Genomic DNA, 20,490 nt, shown 5'->3' with positions numbered 1-20,490 from the left:
TCATTAAAGATATAACAAGAGAACAAACACTTCCTGGTGTGGTGCACTACGAACACACAGCATCACCCACAAAACACTTTCCTCAAATTTTTAACTTAAATCTAATCAAACCTTTAGGTTCAATTTTCAATTTGCAAGAAAGAGAGAAATACGAATCAAGTTAAATGCCACCAGGAAGAATAAGCAGATAAATTCAAAATGCGGGTCATTGTACAGGACAGTTATTCTCAGACCCTTCAGACCAGAACCTTTAACAAGTTTCTGTCATGGAACAGAGGAAGCTGGAGGGAATCATCACAGATTAAGAGAAACTTAAGAGTCATGACAATCAAAAAAAAAAAAAAAAAAAAGAGTCATGACAATCAAATACAATATGTGAAATCTGTCTCAGATCATACATTAGCATCTTTAGCAGATACTATATTTTCAGTATCTCCCCAAATGCAAATGTCCACGAACACCAAACCAGAATAAAAAAAGAATATTTTAGTAACTTTCCAGCCAATGGAAGTTAGCGTTTCATTGTACTCTACTCACCTCCACTTAGCAACTTCATGACTAGCCATAGCTCATCTTTTACCACAAAAGACGTGTAGTAAGACACAATATTAGGATGATGGCACTGACTCATGGCTTGAATTTCTTTCTACAAAGACGAGAAAACACGATAATTAATTATATGCAAGACTAAAACAATACTAAAAGTTAGTGAATTCAGATTTGAAAGTCCCAAGACTATATTCCAACCTTTGTGAGATCTCCATGGCTCTGATCCTTTCGAGAGCAGTCAAACCAAAAAACCTCTCAGTATCCCTCAGTCTATTCTGACTGCTCATTCCACTCATAAAATCTTTGAAACCAGAAACATGCACTATTCATCACAGCCTTACATTGCACCACAGAGGCCTCCACTAGGACACATGTTTTTCTTTCACAGTGCTCTTAAAAAATTCTCTTGGGAAATATGGTTTTACAGCCACAGAGGATAATTACTAATAAACAGAGGGTTGTTTTTGTTTTTGTTTTTCCTTGCTAGTCTTAAAGGGTCTTTATTTCCTTTTTAAATTTTATCTGTTTCAGAAAGAAATAATGAGAGAGGGAGGGGCAAACAAAGATGAAGAGGAAGAGAGAAAATCTCCAGCTGACTCCACACTGAGTGGAGATCAGTGACCTGAGAACATGACCTGAACACCCAAATGCCCCATTTTATTCTTTTTTTAATTTACTTTTATTATTGAAATACAGTTGACATACAATGTTGTATTGGTTTTAGGAATATAACATAGTGAGGGTCAAGAGCAGAGGCCGAACTTGGGATCTGACAAGATGGCTGGGCTGCCCCGCAGGATTATCAAGGAAACCCAGCGTTTACTGGCAGAACCAGTTCCTGGCATTAAAGCAGAACCAGATGAGAGCAATGCCCGTTATTTTCATGTGGTCATTGCTGGCCCCCAGGGTTCCCCCTTTGAGGGAGGGACTTTTAAACTGGAACTATTCCTTCCAGAAGAATACCCGATGGCAGCCCCTAAAGTACGTTTCATGACCAAAATTTATCATCCTAATGTAGACAAGTTGGGAAGAATATGTTTAGATATTTTGAAAGATAAGTGGTCCCCAGCACTGCAGATCTGCACAGTTCTGCTATCGATCCAGGCTTTGTTAAGTGCTCCCAATCCAGATGATCCGTTAGCAAATGATGTAGCGGAGCAGTGGAAGACCAACGAAACCCAAGCCATAGAAACAGCTAGAGCATGGACTAGGCTATATGCCATGAATAATATTTAAAATCGATCTGATCATCAAGTGTGCATCACTTCTCCTGTTCTGCCATGACTTCTTCCTTTTCTGTTTGCATTTAATGGACACAGTCTTAGAAACATTACAGAATAAAAGCCCAGACATCTTCAGTCCTTTGGTGATTAAATGCACATTAGCAAATCTACGTCTTATCCTGATTCACTGTTGTAAAGCATGAGCAGAGGCTAGAAGTACCATCTGGATTGTTGTGAAACGTTTAAAAGCAGTGGCCCCTCTCTGCTTTTATTCATTTCCCCCATCATGGTTTAAGTATAAAGCACTGTGAATGAAGGTAGTTGTCAGCGTTAGCTGCAGGGGTGTGGGTGTTTTTCTTTATTATTATTTTTGAGGGGGAGAGGTAGTTTTATTTTAATTTTATGGGCTCCTTTCCCCCTTTTTATGGTGATCTAATTGCATCGGTTAAGAGCAGCTAACCAGTTCTTTAGAAAATGCTCTCTAGCCAAGTCTGACTTTATTTAGATGCTGTAGATGGACAAGCTTGATTGTTTGAACCAAAATAGGAACATTAAACAAACTTCACAGCCCTCACTAATAACATTGTGACTTTGCTGTCAAGTGTAGAATCCTTCCTTCAAGAAAAAGCTTGTGACCATTTTGTATGGCTTGTCTGGAAACTTCTGTAAATCTTATGTTTTAGTAAAATATTTTTTGTTATTCTAAAAAAAAAAAAAAAGGAATATAACATAGTAATTAGACAATTCCATATATTACTGCTCACCACAAGTGTAGTCACCTGATCTGTCACCATACAACATTATTATAATATTATTGACTATATTTCCCATGCTGTACTTTTCATCTTTGTGGCTTTCATATTTTATAACTGAAAGTTTCTATCTCTTAACATCCTTTATCTTGTGGGCCCATTTCCCCAGCCCACAGCAATGAGATTGTTCTCTGTATTTAACAGTCTGTTTTTCATTTGTTCACTTGTTTTGTTTCTTAGATTCCACATGTAAAGGAAATCGTATGTATTTGTCTTTATCTTACTTCATTTAGTGTAATATCCTCTAGGCCCATCCACATTGTCACAAATGGCAAGATTCCATTCTTTTTATGGCCGAGTAGTATCCCACTGTTTGTGTAAATTCACATCTTTTTTATCTATTCATCTAGAGTAGAGATGGACACTTGTGTTGCCTCCATACCTTGACTATGGCAATAAACATAAAGGTGCAAGTATTTTTCAAATTAGTGTTTTCATTTTCTTTGGGTAAATACCCAGTACTAGAATTAACTACTGGATCATATGGTAATTCTAGTTTTAATTTTTTGAGGTGCCTCCAAACTGTTTTCTATAGCAGTTACACCAATTTACATTCCCACCAACAGTGCACAAAGGTTCTCTTTTCTCCACATCCTTGCCAGCACTTGTTATTTCTTGCCTTTTTTATTTTAGCCATTCTGACAGGTGTGAGATGATATCTCACTGTGGTTTTGGTTTTCGTTTCCCTGATGATGGGTGATGTTGAGCATCGTTTCATGTGTCAGTTGGCCATCTGGATGTCTTCTTCTTTGGAAGAATGTCTATTCAGGGAAAGGGTGCTTTTTGGTTTATGGGCTTTGTTTTATTTTTAATTTTTTTTTTCATTTATTTATGATAGTCACACAGAGAGAGAGAGAGAGGCAGAGACATAGGCAGAGGGAGAAGCAGGCTCCATGCACCGGGAGCCTGACGTGGGATTCGATCCCGGGTCTCCAGGATCGCGCCCTGGGCCAAAGGCAGGCGCTAAACCGCTGCGCCACCCAGGGATCCCTTTTTTTTTTTTTTTTTTAATTTTTTTTTTTAATTTATTTATGATAGTCACACAGAGAGAGAGAGAGAGGCAGAGACATAGGCAGAGGGAGAAGCAGGCTCCATGCACCGTGTTTTATTTTTAAAATATGGTTTCTTCCCATTTTGGTGCAATAATGAACAATTCTCATTCTAATGCAAAATATCCTGAAATAGCAAGGTCATACACTAAATCCAAAGTAGAAACCTGAGCTCCCTCTAAGCTTACTCTACTTCAGGTTATGAATTTAAATTGTTAAGTATGATATAAGGACTTATAGAACCCCGAGTGATCTGGGCCCTGCTTATCTCTCTAGTCTTTTTTTTTTTTTTTTTTTAAGATTTTATTTATTTATTCATTAGAGACAGAGACAGAGAGAGAGGCAGAGACATAAACAGGCTCCCTGCAGGAACCTGATGCAGGACTTGATCCCCGGACCTGGGATCATGCCCTGAGCCAAAGGCAGACAGACATTCACCTGCTGAGCCACCCAGGCATCCGTATCTCTCTAGTCTCAATCCTACTTCCTCATTGACCCTATCCCAATATACCGACTACAATCAGGCCACAGTAAACCTCAGGTGAGCATGCTTCTTCTAACCATGGATATTTAATGCTGTTGTTCCCTCTACCTTGATACTTCCTTATTTTACCCTGGCTAAAAATGCTAATTCGTCCTTCTGATCTAACAAAAATATCATTTCCACCAGTTCCGCAAGCTAGGTGTCTCTTGGTTTCCAAACTCTCTGTGTATCTCTTTACATCATGGCACATATGTACTGGCTAGTACCTTGGGTACTTAGTGATCTGTCCCTTCCTGGTGGACTGAGAACTCCATAAAGGCAAGTACTTAAAAGTGGATCCCTAAATGCAAGCTAGTGGATATTACACACACACACACACACACACACACACCTTGAACTATATTACTCAGTCATAAAAAAGACATCTTGCCATTTTCAACAACATGGATGGACTTAGAGGGTATAATGCTAAGTGAGATAAGTCAGAGGAAGACAAATACCATATGATTTCACTCCTATCTGGAATTTAAGAAATAAAACAAAGAAAATAAAGAGACAAAATGCCAGACTCTTAAATACAGAGAACAAATTGGTGGTTGCCAGAGGGGAAGTGTGTGTGTGTGTGTGTGTGTATGAAACAGATGAAGCGAATTAAGAGTACACTTATCATGATGAGCACCAAGTAATACACAGAATTGCTGAATCATTATACTGTACAGCTGAAACTAACGTAACACTGTATGTTAATTGTACTTGAATTTTTAAAAAGCCATGAAAATAAAAGTGATTCCCTAAACACTGCAGAACATATCATATTATACTGCAATTGTTTATTTTTTCTGCATCCTTCATAAAACTTTAAGCTCAGTGAAAGCTAAGACTCTGTATTGCTGGCACTTATCACTGTGCCTGGCACACAGTACACCTTCAGTAAATATTTACCGAATGAACTAAATCCTATAGTACTTTATACAATTTTTACTTATTCAAGTACTGTACTTGCCACCCTAATGACCTTGGTATTTGTACAGTAAAAATCAATTGTATAAAAGTTGCCCATTCAAAAGCACTGCTCCATGAATGTTAGTTTTTCCTTTCTCTTCTTTTATTTGAATATTAAGTTCCTTTATAGCAAGGATTTTGTCATATGCATTTTTGCAACCTCCAAAGTCACCAGCATAGTCTTCTATGGTAAAAACTGTAAAACTAAAGTAAGCACTTCCTTATTGACATAGTCACACAAGATTAGGAGAGATACGAGAAGTATATATGAGAGGGAATATATAGGACAACATGTATTGCCAATGAGTAGTAAAGATGGTAAATGTTACAAGAATTCATTGGAAAGAACAGTAATAGGTAGCAAGAAGTCCTCTAAGGGGCAGGTGGAAACCAGGTTTAGTTCTATAGGACATGGGGAAATTACAGCAATGTAAAGTGAAAGGCACACATAATTATTAAAAAAAATAGATTAAATATGCAAGACATATTTTAGGACGAAATGAGTAAACCTGTCTAGAGTAAGTGGTTCATGCTTTCAACAGATATCGACCAACTGCTTACTCTGTGCCAGGCACAGTGCTAGGTGCTTGTGTACAATGGTAAACCCTCAAGAAACTTACAGTCTAGTGAAGAAGTTAGACAAATATTAATTTAACAACAAACAATGATAAGCAGCTGGATAGGAGAAGTACCAGATACTACATGATTTCATTGGAGAAGAAAATTATCAGAAAATAGGACTGATAATCAAGGAAGGCTTCCTTTAAGAAGTTTTACTACACTCACACATGAAAGGTAAGTAGGCTTTATGGGTTTGACTGTTTAATCACATGGGACCATATCATAAAGGACCATGTTAACTGTATTCAAAAATTTAGGCTTCATCCTAAACGCAAAGGGAAGGCATCAAAGGTTTAATTATATATACCATTTCATAAAAATCATTATGGCTGCAAATATAGAAAATAAATGAGAGAAGACAAGAGTACATCACGTTGAAGGCTGTTGCTATGACCTGGGTGAGAGATGATGGTGGCCTGAAAAATGATAAATAACTATTCAGTTTGGATAATCACACTGTGGTCATGTTATTGTTAGGAGAAGATGGGTGAACAGCATATGGGAACTTTCTGTATTTCTTTTGCAACTCTTCTAGAAGTTTAAAACTACCTCAAAATAGTTTTAAGAAAATATGTAGCAATATGAATGGAAAGAAAAGAAGGAATCAAGAGGTATACTGAAGAAGTAGAAACCATAGGACTTGGAGCCAACTGGATGGGGGAGGGGAGACAGAAGTTAACAATTCACACACAGAGCTGGAGTCAAACTGTCCAATGTCTTAAAAGTGAAGGTAAGGGTTTTTTTAGCTCTACTCTGAGAGGCGGGACCACAAAGGATCTTCTAATAGGAGACTATCAGAGAACCATCAAATTCAAAAACTGAAAGGGCCTTAAAGAATTTCTTTCCTTCTCTTCTATTCCTTTAAAGGTGGGGGATGGAAAAGGGTTCCTTTATCTTAACTCCCACTGGAGTTATCCTTTTCCCTTTCCTTTGAGAAGCAAAAATGCATAAGTGCTATATTCACTCTGAATCAAATTTCCCAGTAGGCCCCCCCACATCCAAGTTAATTCCACCCCTCCTACTGAAAGCACTTTCTTGAAAGTCCTGTTACCTGCTGCTGCCAGAGCTTTGATATGGACTTCTCTGTTCTCCACCTGAAGCTTTCTCAAGTGTTACTTAATGATGACTTTTCATTCTTTCCTAGAACTCACTCATCTTGGTTCCTAACACTTACTCCTGGTTTTCTAATTACCCCAACGCAAGCAGTTTTCCTCCACTTTACACCATTCAATTAGTCCTCAAGTAACGTTAATTTACTCATTCACTCATACAGACTGAACACAATAAAGTCCCTGCCTTCATGGAATGTTCATTCTGAAACAAACAATTCTTCCATCTATAAAATATCACTGTCACTGCCTGAGTTTAGAGTCTTAACTCTTTGTGTGGCCTCATCCTTTAAACCATGGGTTACAAAAGCCACATGGGCCACGACAGAAACTAAGTAGATAAAGTTAGAAACAGAAAATCAGAGTGCATTCCAGATAATATAATTAAGAATTGTTTTATGAGGGACGCCTGGGTGGCTCAGTTGTTGAGCATCTCCCTTTGTCTCAGGCCATGCTACTGGGTCCAGGACTGAGTCCCACATCAGGCTCCCTCTATGTCTCTGCCTCTCTTTCTCTGTGTCTCTCATGAATAAATAAATAAAATCTTAAAAAAAAAAAAAAAGAATTGTTTCATGAAAATGTTTCGGTTACATTTGTATTTATGAATATATACATAAAAATGAATACTTTCCTAACTCTAAATCCCTGCCTGGTAAGGTTTCTATCTCTGGTTCAAAGCATCTTCAACCTTGCTGGGCCAGAACACAAATATCTCTGCAGAGGCCTCCATCTTTGTAACTAGGAGCACACTTCCTCCTACTTCCCAGTACTTAATATCTCTCCTAGGCGCATGTGACGCTCAACCTTGTACAGGAAACAAACTTTTCAACTAGATTGTGAGTCTTCAGGTAGAAGGAAAGACCTATTAAGCCTCCTCATATTCCCTTCAGCTCTCTGTCCAATGAATCTAATCCTAGAATCTACCAGAGAAGAGAAAAACCTCAGAACACTGCTTAGTGTGCCTGTGAGTAACATCTCTGGAAAAAATAAATGTAGTAGTAAGCTTTGACAGCTGATTTTCCCATCACACTTTTAGCAAAGGTTGTCAGACAAGAAAACATTTTGACAAGAGAAAGGAGCAATATACTGCCTCCTCACTACTAACTGTCACACAGGATACACACCTAGAACCTGGTTCACATTAGCACCCTTTCTACATTATAGCAGAGACCATTTTGAAAAAAAAAAAAAAATTAAAATCACAATCCCACAAGTTTGGTATTTTGATCTAATAGATTTTCTAAGATAAATTAAAGGGTTTCTTATCTGGGAAACAGAGCCCTTCTCACTCAGACCTCAGGTGCCTGGCACTATAAACACCATAAATAAATCCAGCCTTCTTTATATTCCCAATGTTTCTTCAGACTTCTGTGGGATCAGGGATCCCTAGCTGGCTCAGCAGTTTAGCACCTGCCTTCGGCCCAGGGCTTGATCCTGGAGACCCGGGATCAAATCCCACATCAGGCTCCCTGAATGGAGCCTGCTTCTCCCTCTGCCTGTGTCTCTGCCTCTCTCTGTGTGTCTGTCTCTCATGAATAAATAAATAAATAAATCTTTAAAAAAAAAAAAAAAAAAGACTTCTGTGGGATCTTGTTTGCTCTCCAAAAAAAAGCCAGTTATTTTTAAATTTGCTTTACTAAGGGGTGCCTGGGTGGCTCAGCATTTGCCTTCAGCTCAGGTCATGATCCCAGAGTTCTGGGATAGAGCCCCCATATGGAGCTCCATGCTCAGCATGGAGTCTGCTTGTTCTTCTCCCTGAGCCCCTCTCCACTGGCTCATGCTCTTGCTCTCAAGTAAATAAATAAAATCTTTTTAAAAAATCACTAAAAGTCACTTCCCCCTCCACTTCACTTATTTGCCAAATATATATAAATATTGTATTTGTAATGTAAAGCTTACTGGACTATACGGGCAAAATTACGGAGGTCTAATTCATTTTTGCTGTCACTAAGCTACACCAAATTTGCATTCCTTTACAAGGAAGGCCCTAGTGTAATAACACAAATATTATGTTCGAGATGTCAAATATCTGAGAACAGATGCTCTTTCTACTTTCGAACCAAGATTATAACTAGTTATTATTATATGAAGTGGAAAGTAATAGACTTCACTCAGAAAGATCTGATTTTTAATCCAGACTGTCACTTATTATATGATTTACTTCATCTAAAATGGAGCTACCACCTGTCTCATGGTGGTATTTATGAGGGTAAAATACACCTAAGTGCCCATCATTAAAAAGATGTTTGCTGTCACCATCACGTGAACACAGTCAAGTTATTTAAACTTTGAACCTCCATTTCTTTAGTCATGAGGTAAAAAATAAGACTTTTGTTCACCTTTACGTTATCCTTATGGATTATATAAAATAAGTGGCAAAAGATAAAAATTCATATTGGGCTTCTCAAATTCCAGTCTTAATATAGAAGTTAAAAATTCTGTTTTTCAGGGCACCTGGGTGGCTCAGTTCATGATCCCAGGGTCCTGGGATCGAGTCCTACATTAGGCTCTCTGCTCAGTGGGGAGCCTGCTTCTCCCTCTCCCTCTGCCTGCCGCTCTACCTACCTGTGTGTGTTCTCTCTGTATCCAATAAATAAACTTAATTTAAAAATTGTGTTTTTCGGGGCACCTGGGTGGCTCAGTGGTTGAGCATCTGCCTTTGGCTCAGGGTATGATGCCAGGGTACTAGGATCAAGTCCTGCATCAGGAGCCCCACACGGAGCCTGCTTCTCCCTCTGCCTATGTCTCTGTCTCATTCTGTCTCTCATGAATAAATAAATAAAATCTTTTTTAAAAAATGGTTTTTCCTCAAAACAATTTGTCTATAATTTACAGCCTTCTTTTATGATCACTGCAGTTCAAATATCCAAATAATGCTCTAAGGGGTTGCAGGGATCTGTAAATCCAAGATAACTACATAGGACTTCCATCAGCATCTCCTTTCTTCAAAGATTTTTTTTAAGATTATATTTATTTATGAGAGACACAGGGAGAGAGAAAGAGAGACAGAGAGACAGAGAGAGAGAGGCAGAGACACAGGCAGAGGGAAAAGCAGGCTCCATGCAGGGAGCCCGACGTGGAATTCGATCCTGGGGCTCCAAGACCAGGCCCTGGGCTGAAGGTGGCGCTAAACTGCTGAGCCACCCGGGCTGCCCAGCATCTCCTTTCAAGTGTATGTTGTCTCACCAGAGGCTGAAGATTACTCTAGCCACTTTCTTCTTCAGCTTCTGCTCATACACTACTAACTCCTGAAGAAATGCATCTGTTTCATGTTAAAAGTTCAATGTATAGTTCTATTATCTCTTTTCCTTTTATTCCAATATTCCCTAATACCCAGTACAGACTCTACCAGAAATTAAATCCAATCTCGAAGTAGAAAAGACTTCTGGAATGTCAAATCATCCCAGTGCTACTAACTCCTGCTTTTCTATCACTAGCTGTACATGATCTTAGAGAAATACTTAATAAGATAACATTAGTTCATATCTGAATGGCAGTTTATAATTTTCAAGTACTGGATCATTTGATCCTTAAGAAAAACATCACAAAGGGGGCACCAAGTGGTTCAGTCAATTAGGCATCTAACTCTTGATGCTGGCTCAAGTCATGATCTCAGGGTTGTAAGATGAAGTCCCATATCAGGCTCCGCATTCAGCATGGAGTCTACTTGAGATTCTCTTTCTCCCTCTGCCTCTCCCCCAACTCTCTAAATAAATAAATAAATAAATAAATAAATAAATAAATAAAATCTTTTAAAACAAAATAAAAACCTCATGAGGTACATAAAGTAGATGTTAATATTTCTATTTTAAGCCAAAGAAACTGCGGATTTACAAAGTTAAATGATTTGAAAATTTATCCTATGTCCTTTGCTGATCACTTACCACATACTTGAAACAACTCAGTGTCACAGCTCATAAAAGAAGTACAAAATAATCCCTGTGTGTGTAGCTTTTAATGCCAAAGAACATCTCTTGCAGCTATGAATCCTTGAGACTCCCTTTCTTCTCTTTTTCTCTAGCTTTTGGATAAGGAAATGCCACCTCTACCTGTCTTCTTGCATCAAGGATCAGAATGCAGATTGGTGGTACCATATTCTTAGGAGCCAGGGCCTTTTAAAACATATTCCAGGGCCACCTGGGTGACTCAGCAGGTTAAGTGTCTGCCTTTGCTCAGGTCAGGATCCCAGAGTCCCAGGATGGAGCCCCACATCAGGCTCCCTGCTGAGCAGAGAGTCTGCTTCTTTCTCTCCCTTTGCCCCTCCCCCTGCTTGTGCTCTCAAATAAATTGATGAAATCTTCAAAAAAAAATTTTTTAAATAAAACATATTCCATTTGACCAGGTATCACAATTGCATGATACTAGTTTAAGGAAAGAGAAAAGTAAAGAAGTAAATGATAAAAACAGGAAAAAGTCCAATACGAGAAATAGGTTATAAATAAAATGTGGCTTCCCTATGCAACAGAATACTACACATACTGAAAGGCATGTTAATTCATATTTATAGACACAGAAAGAATTCGATAAATTTTTCAATGAAAAGAACAATGATTACATTATCATAAAAATACACAAATATTTAAATTGCACAATCTTAAAGACTATATAGCAAGTGCAAATCTCAGAATGAGAGGATTACAACTAATTTTTTTCTATTTACCTGGATTTTTATAAATTTTACAATAAACTTTACTTAATGAGCAAATCACAATACGTTTTATAAGAAAAGTAATCAAAAATTTCAAGTTATTTCTCACTCGAACATGAATATACAGAGGAGTATATTTCTCCACATAAGAAATATGAGATGTGCATACCAGGAGTTCATCCATGCTAGTTTGACATTTCTCAAGGTTTATCCGTTTGATTGCCACTTTCTCCTTCTTAGGGGCACAATATGCTGCTTGGACCACAGCCGTTGCTCCACTCCCTAAAGATAAATACATAAATAAGTAAATAAATAGATATATAGATAAGAACATGATATTTCTAATTCCCACACAATTTATTTTATTATTATTTTTTAATTCCCACACAATTTAAACAAGAAAATAATTCAGGGTGCCTGAGTGGCTCAGTCAGTTGTGACTGACTCCTGATTTCAGCTCAGGTTCTGATCTCAGGGTCATGAGACTGAGCCCTGCATCCATGCTCAACACAGAGCCCTCTTAAGATTTCTCTCCCCCACCCCCTCCTCTCAGCTCATGCACATGCTCTCTCTAAAAAGAAAAATAGATAATAAAATAAAATAAACAAGAGAATAATTTATCTTGTTCCTACACTCAACAAAAGATAATACCCTAAAAAGTAGGGTGTAAGGGTGTCTGGGTGGCTCAGTGGGTTAAGCATCTGCCTTCTGCTCAAGTCATGATCCCAGAGTCTTGGGATCGAGCTCCCCCCCCCACCCCCGCATCAGGCTCTGTGCTCAACAGATTGCCTGCTTCTCCCTTTCCCTCTGCAGCTCCCCCTGCTTGTTCTCACTCTCTGTATTAAATAAATAAATAATAAATAAACAAACAAATAAATGAATGAATGAATGAATGAATGAATGAATGAATAAATAAATAAAATGTTTTTTTGAATGGTGGGACAGGGCAGCCCGGGTGGCTCAGCAGTTTAGTGCCGCCTTCAGCCCAGGGCGTGATCCTGGAGACCCGGGATGGAGTCCCACATCAGGCTCCCTGCATGAAGCCTGTTTCTCCCTCTGCCTCTCTCTCTCTCTCTCTCTCTCTCTGTGTGTCTCTCATGAATAAATAAATAAAATCTTAAAAAAAAAAAAAGTAGTTAACTGGCAGAGAGAAAAGGAAAGCTTATCATGCCAAAAAAAAATACACAGTATTGTCCTTAAATGTCCATTTCCCCCAATTTACGAGTCATATTATTATGTATTGTTACCAGAAGTAATTTCCATTTCTATCTCTGTAGAAGCCACTTTTAGGCAAACAGCCTTGAGCAATGGAATGCAGAAAGGGCCCATAGTAACCCACAGACCCACATCAAAATATCCATAGGCTCTAACTAAACAATGGGCTACTTACATTTGTCTCTTTGTTTCTGTGTCTCACTCTGCGTGTGTGTATGTGTACGTTTGTCTGCCTGTCTCTCCACCTCCCACCTTCCCTCTGTCTCTCTCCTTTCCCTCCCTCTCTGTCCTGCCGCTCCTTTGCGATGTTTTCAATAAACTTCTATCTCCTCTCTCCTTTGTTCTGCCTGCACCACTGGCTTCTATCCCATTGTTGCCCCACATTTGGGGGCCTCCATCAGACTGAGAGCAAAAAATACCACACCATCTTAAAACGAAATATTCAAATCTTCCAGAAGATTTCTGGATTTCTAAGAAATTTCAGAAATTTCTTTCTAGGAAAGAAAAAAAGCCTGGTAATGATTTTGAAATCACTTTCAAGTTACAAGTCAACTTACACGAACACGAGAATATGGTACCAAAAAAAGACTATCTTAAACATGAACTAAGAGGTTACCTTTGTTTATACAGTCTAACAGTGAAATATGTTTTAAAAAGTCAGGCTCAGACATCATGTTAATTTCCATTTACTCTTTGTAATTATCACTTATTTCAGTGTTAAAATTATTTCATTAATTATTTATTGTTCTTATATATTCTCTCAAATATTTACTTTAAAAATAAAAACATACAAGCTACAATAGCTAACACTTTGTAATACAAAGTTTTCAATTTTAAAAATCTCTTCACAAAACCATAGCAAGATAACATTTCACATCCACCAGGATGGCTGTAATCAAAAAGACAGACAATAACAAGTGTTGGTAAGGATGTGGAGAAACTGGAACCCTCCTGCATTGCTGGTGGGACTACAATAACATATTTGCTTCAGAAGAGTCTGACAGTGCCTCAAAATGTTAAGCACAGATTACTACACAACCCAGCACTTCAACTCCTAGGTATATACCCAAAAAAATTAAAAAAACATGTACACATAAATAATTTCACACAGACGTTCACTGCAGTATTATCTGTAAAAGCCAAAAAGTGGAAACAACCCAAATGTCCATCAATTGAGGAATAGAGTAAGAAAATGTGGTATATCCATACACCGGTAATACTATTTGGCAATAAAAAGAAATGACTATTAATACATGCTATGACATGGGGATCCCTGGGTGGCGCAGCGGTTTGGCGCCTGCCTTTGGCCCAGGGCGCGATCCTGGAGACCCAGGATCGAATCCCACATCAGGCTCCCGGTGCATGGAGCCTGCTTCTCCCTCTGCCTATGTCTCTGCCTCTCTCTCTCTCTCTGTATGACTATCATAAATAAAAAAATAAATAAAAAATAAAAAAAAATACATGCTATGACATGGATGAACCTTGAAAACACGCTAATAGGCCAGACACAGAAGGCCATATATGGCATTGATATACAGAACAAAGGCAAAAGAAAATAAATTGAACTTCCTTATAACTGACAGCCTATTGACAAGTACTTGAGACAGAGTGACCTTCATCAAGGAACTTAACTGCCTCAGTGTTAATACTTTGCTAGAGGCAAAAGGCAACCTTAGCTTGCCATTAGCCTGAATTCCAGGATCCTGTAAAAATCCCTTTGGAAACTTCTTCTATCTCTACCCACCCATCCAAGATATGTTAGCAGTCATCATCCAAGCATATGGCCCACTGATACACATCTGAAGAGTCTCATGACTAAGATTTTACTAGACAGCAGTAAATAACATTTTCCTAACAACAGCTAGCCCCTCCAGGTCCTGGAAACCTTGCTTCCAAATTCTTTACAGACTTATGCTGCCCCCTCCCAACTTGAAAATACATAATCAGCCACTCCTCACACCACCAGTGCAGCTCTTTCTGCCCAGAGTCCTGTCCCCATGCTTTAATAAAACCACTCTTTTTGGCACCAAAGATGTCTCAAGAATTTTTTCTTGACCATTCACTCCCAGACCCCAACATTTCACATCAGTATGACTCTATTTATGTACAATGTCCAGACCAGGCAGATCCATACATGCAGACAGTAAACTAGAGGTTGCCAGAGACTAGAGGAAGAGGGGAAGTAGGGAGTGCAGCTAACGGATATGGAGTTTCCAGAGATATGAAAATGTTCTGGAATTAAACATTGATGATGGTTCCATAACTCTGTGAATACACTGAATTGCACACTTTAAAAGGGCAATTTATGTTCATAGTATGTGAATTATATCCCAATAAAGCTGTTACTAAAAAAATTTCTTCAAGTAGGACATCAGATTTCTAATAGTATAAATGTGCTACAGATATTAAAATTTGAAAATAATTTACATATACAATTATATAATTCGAGAATTTGTTTGTTACATTGAAATCTGTTTCAAAGTCCCTGATCAAAGCCATAGATATACAACCAGTCAACACTGACATGGATAAACCCAAATCACAATTATAACAAACTAAGCAAAAACTCTGTACAAAGCTCATGTCATGCAAAATTCAAAATGAAATCCAATATTCAAGGACACATTTGCCATTCAACAACATTATCCAATAGTGTACTTGAATTATTTTGACAATAGTTTAGGACCACTAACACATTCATTGATAAGTGATCCAATAGATTACTACTGAAATAGTTTGCAGTTTGCTTTTTTGGTGAACTCCCTTTGTTTTGCACGAGTAGGACAGAATTAGGCAGAACAGTAGTGGCTTGGCATTAACTGTTCCTTTCTCATCCTCTTTCCAAGTTCTTTCTGCATGGAATCCCTTTAGAAAACTCTAACAACTCTTGTCTTCAGTGAGAGGCTGCTGCCCTACTCTGGGAAGCCCCAAAGGAAGGAACCCAATCATGAAGGTCCAGATCTGTCCGGCTGAGAGGCTTTCTTAAGTCACAAAAAACACAATGAGGCCTCCACAGGGTACCTTTGGTCCTAGAAAACAGATGTCTTCTAGTATGTAAATATATTCCTCGATGTTTTATCATTTTAATTTTTGCAAATGTGCTAGCTACCTAGTGGTAGCTTTTATTTTTTTTTTTTTTTTTTTTTTTTTTTTTTTTTTTTTTTTTTTTTTTTTTTTTTTTTTTTTTTTTTTTTTTTTTTTTTTTTTTTTTTTTTTTTTTTTTTTTTCCTAGTGGTAGCTTTTAAACCAGTGTTTTGTTTTGTTTTTTAAGATTTTATTTATTCATTCATGAGAGACACATAGACATAGGCAGAGGGAGAAGCAGGCTCCCTATGGAGAGCCCCTTGTGGGACTCAATCCCAGGACCCTGACCTGAGCCAAAGGCAGACACCTAACCACTGAGCCACCCAGGCGTCCCTTTAAACCAGTATTAACTCAAGTCAGTTACTGTATCCCTGGATGATCAAGCACTGATTATTTATTTTATATATATATACAAAATCTGAAATGCTAGCTTTAAGCACACTAATGTCATATCATACATAAACCAAAGCTATGCTGGCATTAAAAAACAGACAGCAATTTGGGGTTTAGTTGTTATTAATTCCTAGTCATTATTAAACACAGAATTAATTTCACTAATAACGAACACTAACCCTAGGTATTATCAGTCATAATTGTCTACATACTAAAGTACCTTCTTCTACACAAAAAGTCACTCATTTAATAAACAAATATCCCTAGAAACAAGATGTGATTTAACAAATGGCCAAAGGGCAAAGTCACCAGCATTTCCCACATTTAATGATAAAGAGAGACTTGCAGGCTCCAGTTGTTCCATGCTAACAATAAATCACTTTCATTGATCTTCATGTTTTCTTCCCCAAACACCAAAATATTATTCAGCAATCAAAAAATATTTTAAAGTTGTAACATAAAGGTGTGTATGGTAATGCAGTAAGAACTCAATACACAACACCACTAATTCAGAATACCAATCATGTTCTATCCTTCATTAGAAAAACTTTCACAGAAAATAACAATTAATAATGTGAATAAGAGGATAAGGAAGAATATCTTTATAATGTCTTTATAATCATTTTAACTATTCATCAATTTTTAGTAAGACTTTGAAAACATACGATTAGAGATACAAATTTTGGAGCCCCTGGATGGCTCAATTGGTAGAGCATGAGACTCAAACTCAGAGTCCTGAGTTGGAGCCCCACATTAGGCATGGAGCCTACTTAAAATAAAAATAAAATAAAGATTTTTATTTAAAAGATTGAAGGACATCTGGGTGGCTTAGTGGTTGAGCGGCTGCCTCTGGCTCAGCGTGATCCCAGGGTCCTGGGATTGGGTCCTGGACCGGGCTCCTCACAGGGAGCCTGCTTCTCCCTCTGCCTAGTCTCTGCCTCTCTGTGTCCTTCATGAATAAATAAATAAAATCTTAAAAAAAAAAAAAAAAAAAAAAAGATTGAGAGATACAAATTCTTAAAATATTCCTCTTTTTAAAGCATGTTTCTTTATGAGGAATTTTCAAACTACAAGTCATTTTCAGAGTTTCAACCATCATTTTCTTGGAGTAAAAAGAGTAAAATAGAAAAAACATCAGTATGCATGGCACATAGTAAAAGCAAATGTTATTTTGTAAAACATTTACTTCAGTATAAATACACATGCAAATTGTAAAAGAGATCTCTCAGGAATGGTTTAGTGAAAAGTGTAAAAGCTACTGCTCTAATGCCCTCTACTAATGGACTAGTAAGAATAATAATATAATGGAAAATGGAAACCAATTTCCAATAAAACATCCTAATTCAGACTTTCAAAAACTTAACACAGGTGTGTATCCTCCATGCACCTAGGTCCCAGTTCTTCCACTCTTCTGTCCTCTCCTAGTGAGCTCTTAAACTGCAGTCTTAGCATACATGCATACAGACAGAATGCATTAAATATACAAAAATATGAGATTTTTCCTGAAATTCCTCAAATTGGGTAACTTCATCTCTCAAGACAGAAAAGGAGATGCCCAAAGGAGGACTAAAAAAATTATTGGTCTCTGGCCACTTTACTAGACTCAGAAACTTAAAAAAGAAAGTTAAAAATGGATATTATTCCTAACTGTGAGAAAAATAAATACATAAACCAAATCAGTTAAAGATAATTTCCTCCAAATTTTGGCCAGACATCATTATAGCAGATACATATTCGAAAGATTTTAAATGTTATTTAGTATGGTTTTACATTCACTAAAGAGTACCCAGACTCTTCATTTTGAAAGATGATTAAGGCACTGTCACCTGAATCAAGGAAAAATATAAGGAAATTACATTTTTGAAAACCCTTTTCTCTTGTCAGCATCACACTGAAAATTAAAGCTTCTAGAACTGGTGAAACAGCTGTTAAGAATAGTCAACATCATAAAAATCATGCTATTCTCTCTATACAAAAAAAGATGAAAATAAAGACACAGTGCCATATGCTTTGAGTAATTATTCACACAGCCTGATGGTTTTGTAATGAATCATCTCTGTCCCCTGTTCACTCTGGTAATCTCTCATCTCAAAGGATGGTAACTCCATCCTTCCGGATGCTCCAGCCAAAACTCTTAGAATCTTTTCACATCTAATCCAATGGCAACTCTCTAACTCCAAAACATGTTATACCCAGCAACCTGATTACTTCTCACCAACTCCAGTGCTCTCTCTCCACTGGATAAACTCTCCTTCCAGGGGCACCTGGGTGGCTCAGTGGTTGAGCATCTGCCTTTGGCTCAGGTCTGGATCCCAAGGTCCTGGGATAGAGTCCCACATCAGGCTCCCCTCAGGGAGCCTGTGTCTCTGCCTCTCTCTCTGTCTCTCTCATGAATAAATAAATAAAATCTAGATAAATAAATAAACTCTCCTTCCACCCTTACAAAACTATTCTCTACATAGCAGCCTGCATTACCCCTTTAAAACACAGTCATAATAATCCTCTGCTTAAAATCCTGCAATGATTTTCATTCTCACTCAAACCAAAAGCCAAGTACCCACAACGACTTACAAGACTTCATCCCATCTTATGGTCAGAACCACACAACCCCACCACCTTACTTTTCTGATCTCTTCTCCTGTCTGCCTCTTCACCCCATCTCACTCTGCTCCAGCCACTCCTGCCTCCTATTCCTTAGTCACATGAGCATGCTTCCATTCCAATTTAGAGCCTTCACCTCTCCCTCTGTCTGGAATAAGCTTCCTGCAGATAACCACAATCTTCATTTTTTTCACCTCCTTCAGGTCTTTTCTCAAATGTCTCTTCTTGGGCAGCCCCCGTGGCGCAGCGGTTTAGCGCCGCCAGCAGCCCAGGGCGTGATCCTGGAGACCCCGGATCGAGTCCCCACGTCAGGCTCTCTGTATGGTGCCTGCTTCTCCCTCTGCCTGTGTCTCTGCCTCTCTCTCTCTGTCTCTATGAATAAATAAATAAAATCTTAAAAAAAAATCAAATGTCTCTTCTTTTGCTTTCCCTGACCTATTTAAAACTCACTTCCAGGGGCGCCTGGCTGGCTCAGTGGGTGGGGCTCACTACTCTTGATTTTGGCTCACATCAAGGTCTCAGAGTCCTGGGACTGAGCCCCGCATTGGGCTCCACACTCAGTGTAGAGTCTACTTGAGACTCCCTCTTCTCCCTCCCATACTCTCTCTCTCTAATAAATCTTTAAAAAAAATTTTTTTTTAAATTCACCTCTATCCCTAGCAGTCTCCAACTCCTTTCTCTGCTTTGTTTTTGTTCTTTATCACTACTAGATCATAAACTCTACAAAAGCAGGGATTTCTGTCTGCTTCACTGACATATCCCTAGCATCCAGAACAGTACCTGGAGCATAACAAAAGTTCAATAAATATTTGCTGAATAGACAAATCAACTGAGCAGTGACATACATTTTCAAGGAAAAAAATTACTCATTTAAGGCAGAGCAAACACAAATATGGCCCAGTCTTCACAGGCATAAGCTATGAACTCATTATTACCATCATGAGCATTAACATCTATTGAACGCTTATTCTGTGTGCCAAGTACTATACTGAGCACTTTCTTTACTTCCGTTTTGTTTTGTTTTTTATCTAATACAATAATAATTATAAAAATAAGACTTAGGTCATAAACTAGTCAGGTGCAGAGTAGAGACTAGAAACCAGAACTACATGATGACTCAACACCATGCTCTTAACTGGTAAGCAACTACTTCTTTAGATTAAAGCTAACATTTATTAACTGCTTGCTATGGTTAAATTATTTACTTGTAATGTATTATTTAACTATTTTCATTTTTTAAAAAAACCACCAAGGCCAACATTTTTAGTTGCCTATGCAACATACAATTTTCCCTTCATCTTTAATAAAAGAAGTTTGACTTATTCTGTTTTAAGTACTAATGTGCCCAGCTTAAAAAGTTTTATTTCATAGCCTCTCTTGCAAATGGCCAAATTACATGGTTCTGGCCAATAAACTAGAAATGGAAGTCATTGAATGAGGCTTAGAGGAAAGAAAGTTCTTTGAAAAGATGCCAACTCAGTCATCATGTGCCTCTGTCCTTTTGCCATATTCTTCCAGCCTGGAACACAAGAATGAGGCTAGGTGTAGAACAACTAACTACGTTGCAACTATAAGAATGGCAGTTACATGCTAAGTGCAGTGAAGTAAAAACTAGGAGACTGGATGGTTAATTAGGGCATATAGGTGGCCACTCCAGTTACAGAAGGGAAAAAAGGTACTTTATTAGGACACTATAATTT

General features: G+C 38.0%; 2 protein-coding genes across 5 annotated transcripts in view; one reads left to right on the top strand and one right to left on the bottom strand.

The window, feature by feature from the left end:
* The window catches only part of OXSR1 (oxidative stress responsive kinase 1), a 95,263-nt gene that overhangs the window by 67,216 nt on the left and 7,557 nt on the right, over window positions 1–20,490 (bottom strand). For all 4 annotated transcript variants that reach the window (XM_038570442.1, XM_038570441.1, XM_038570443.1 and 1 more), the window contains 2 exons: window positions 11,667–11,779; window positions 538–646 (listed from right to left, as the gene is read on the bottom strand). In XM_038570442.1, the coding sequence (XP_038426370.1) occupies window positions 538–646; window positions 11,667–11,779 (222 nt within the window). Of the gene's footprint in view, window positions 1–537; window positions 647–11,666; window positions 11,780–20,490 lie in introns of those variants that run through there.
* Window positions 1,317–2,248, top strand: LOC607817 (ubiquitin-conjugating enzyme E2 N-like). Its single transcript, XM_038570450.1, has one exon. It carries the CDS (start codon window positions 1,327–1,329, stop codon window positions 1,783–1,785), a length of 459 nt encoding a protein of 152 aa, XP_038426378.1. The 5' UTR covers window positions 1,317–1,326; the 3' UTR covers window positions 1,786–2,248.

This window comes from Canis lupus, chromosome 23 (assembly GCF_011100685.1).
Source record: "Canis lupus familiaris isolate Mischka breed German Shepherd chromosome 23, alternate assembly UU_Cfam_GSD_1.0, whole genome shotgun sequence".
NCBI lineage: Eukaryota > Metazoa > Chordata > Mammalia > Carnivora > Canidae > Canis > Canis lupus.
Note: the sequence above shows the minus strand (reverse complement) of the source record. Positions and strands in the feature narration are given on the sequence as shown.

Bases quoted from the DNA above. Each gene is read 5' to 3' on its own strand.
- LOC607817 (XM_038570450.1), top strand. From the start codon at position 1,327: ATGGCTGGGCTGCCCCGCAGGATTATCAAGGAAACCCAGCGTTTACTG.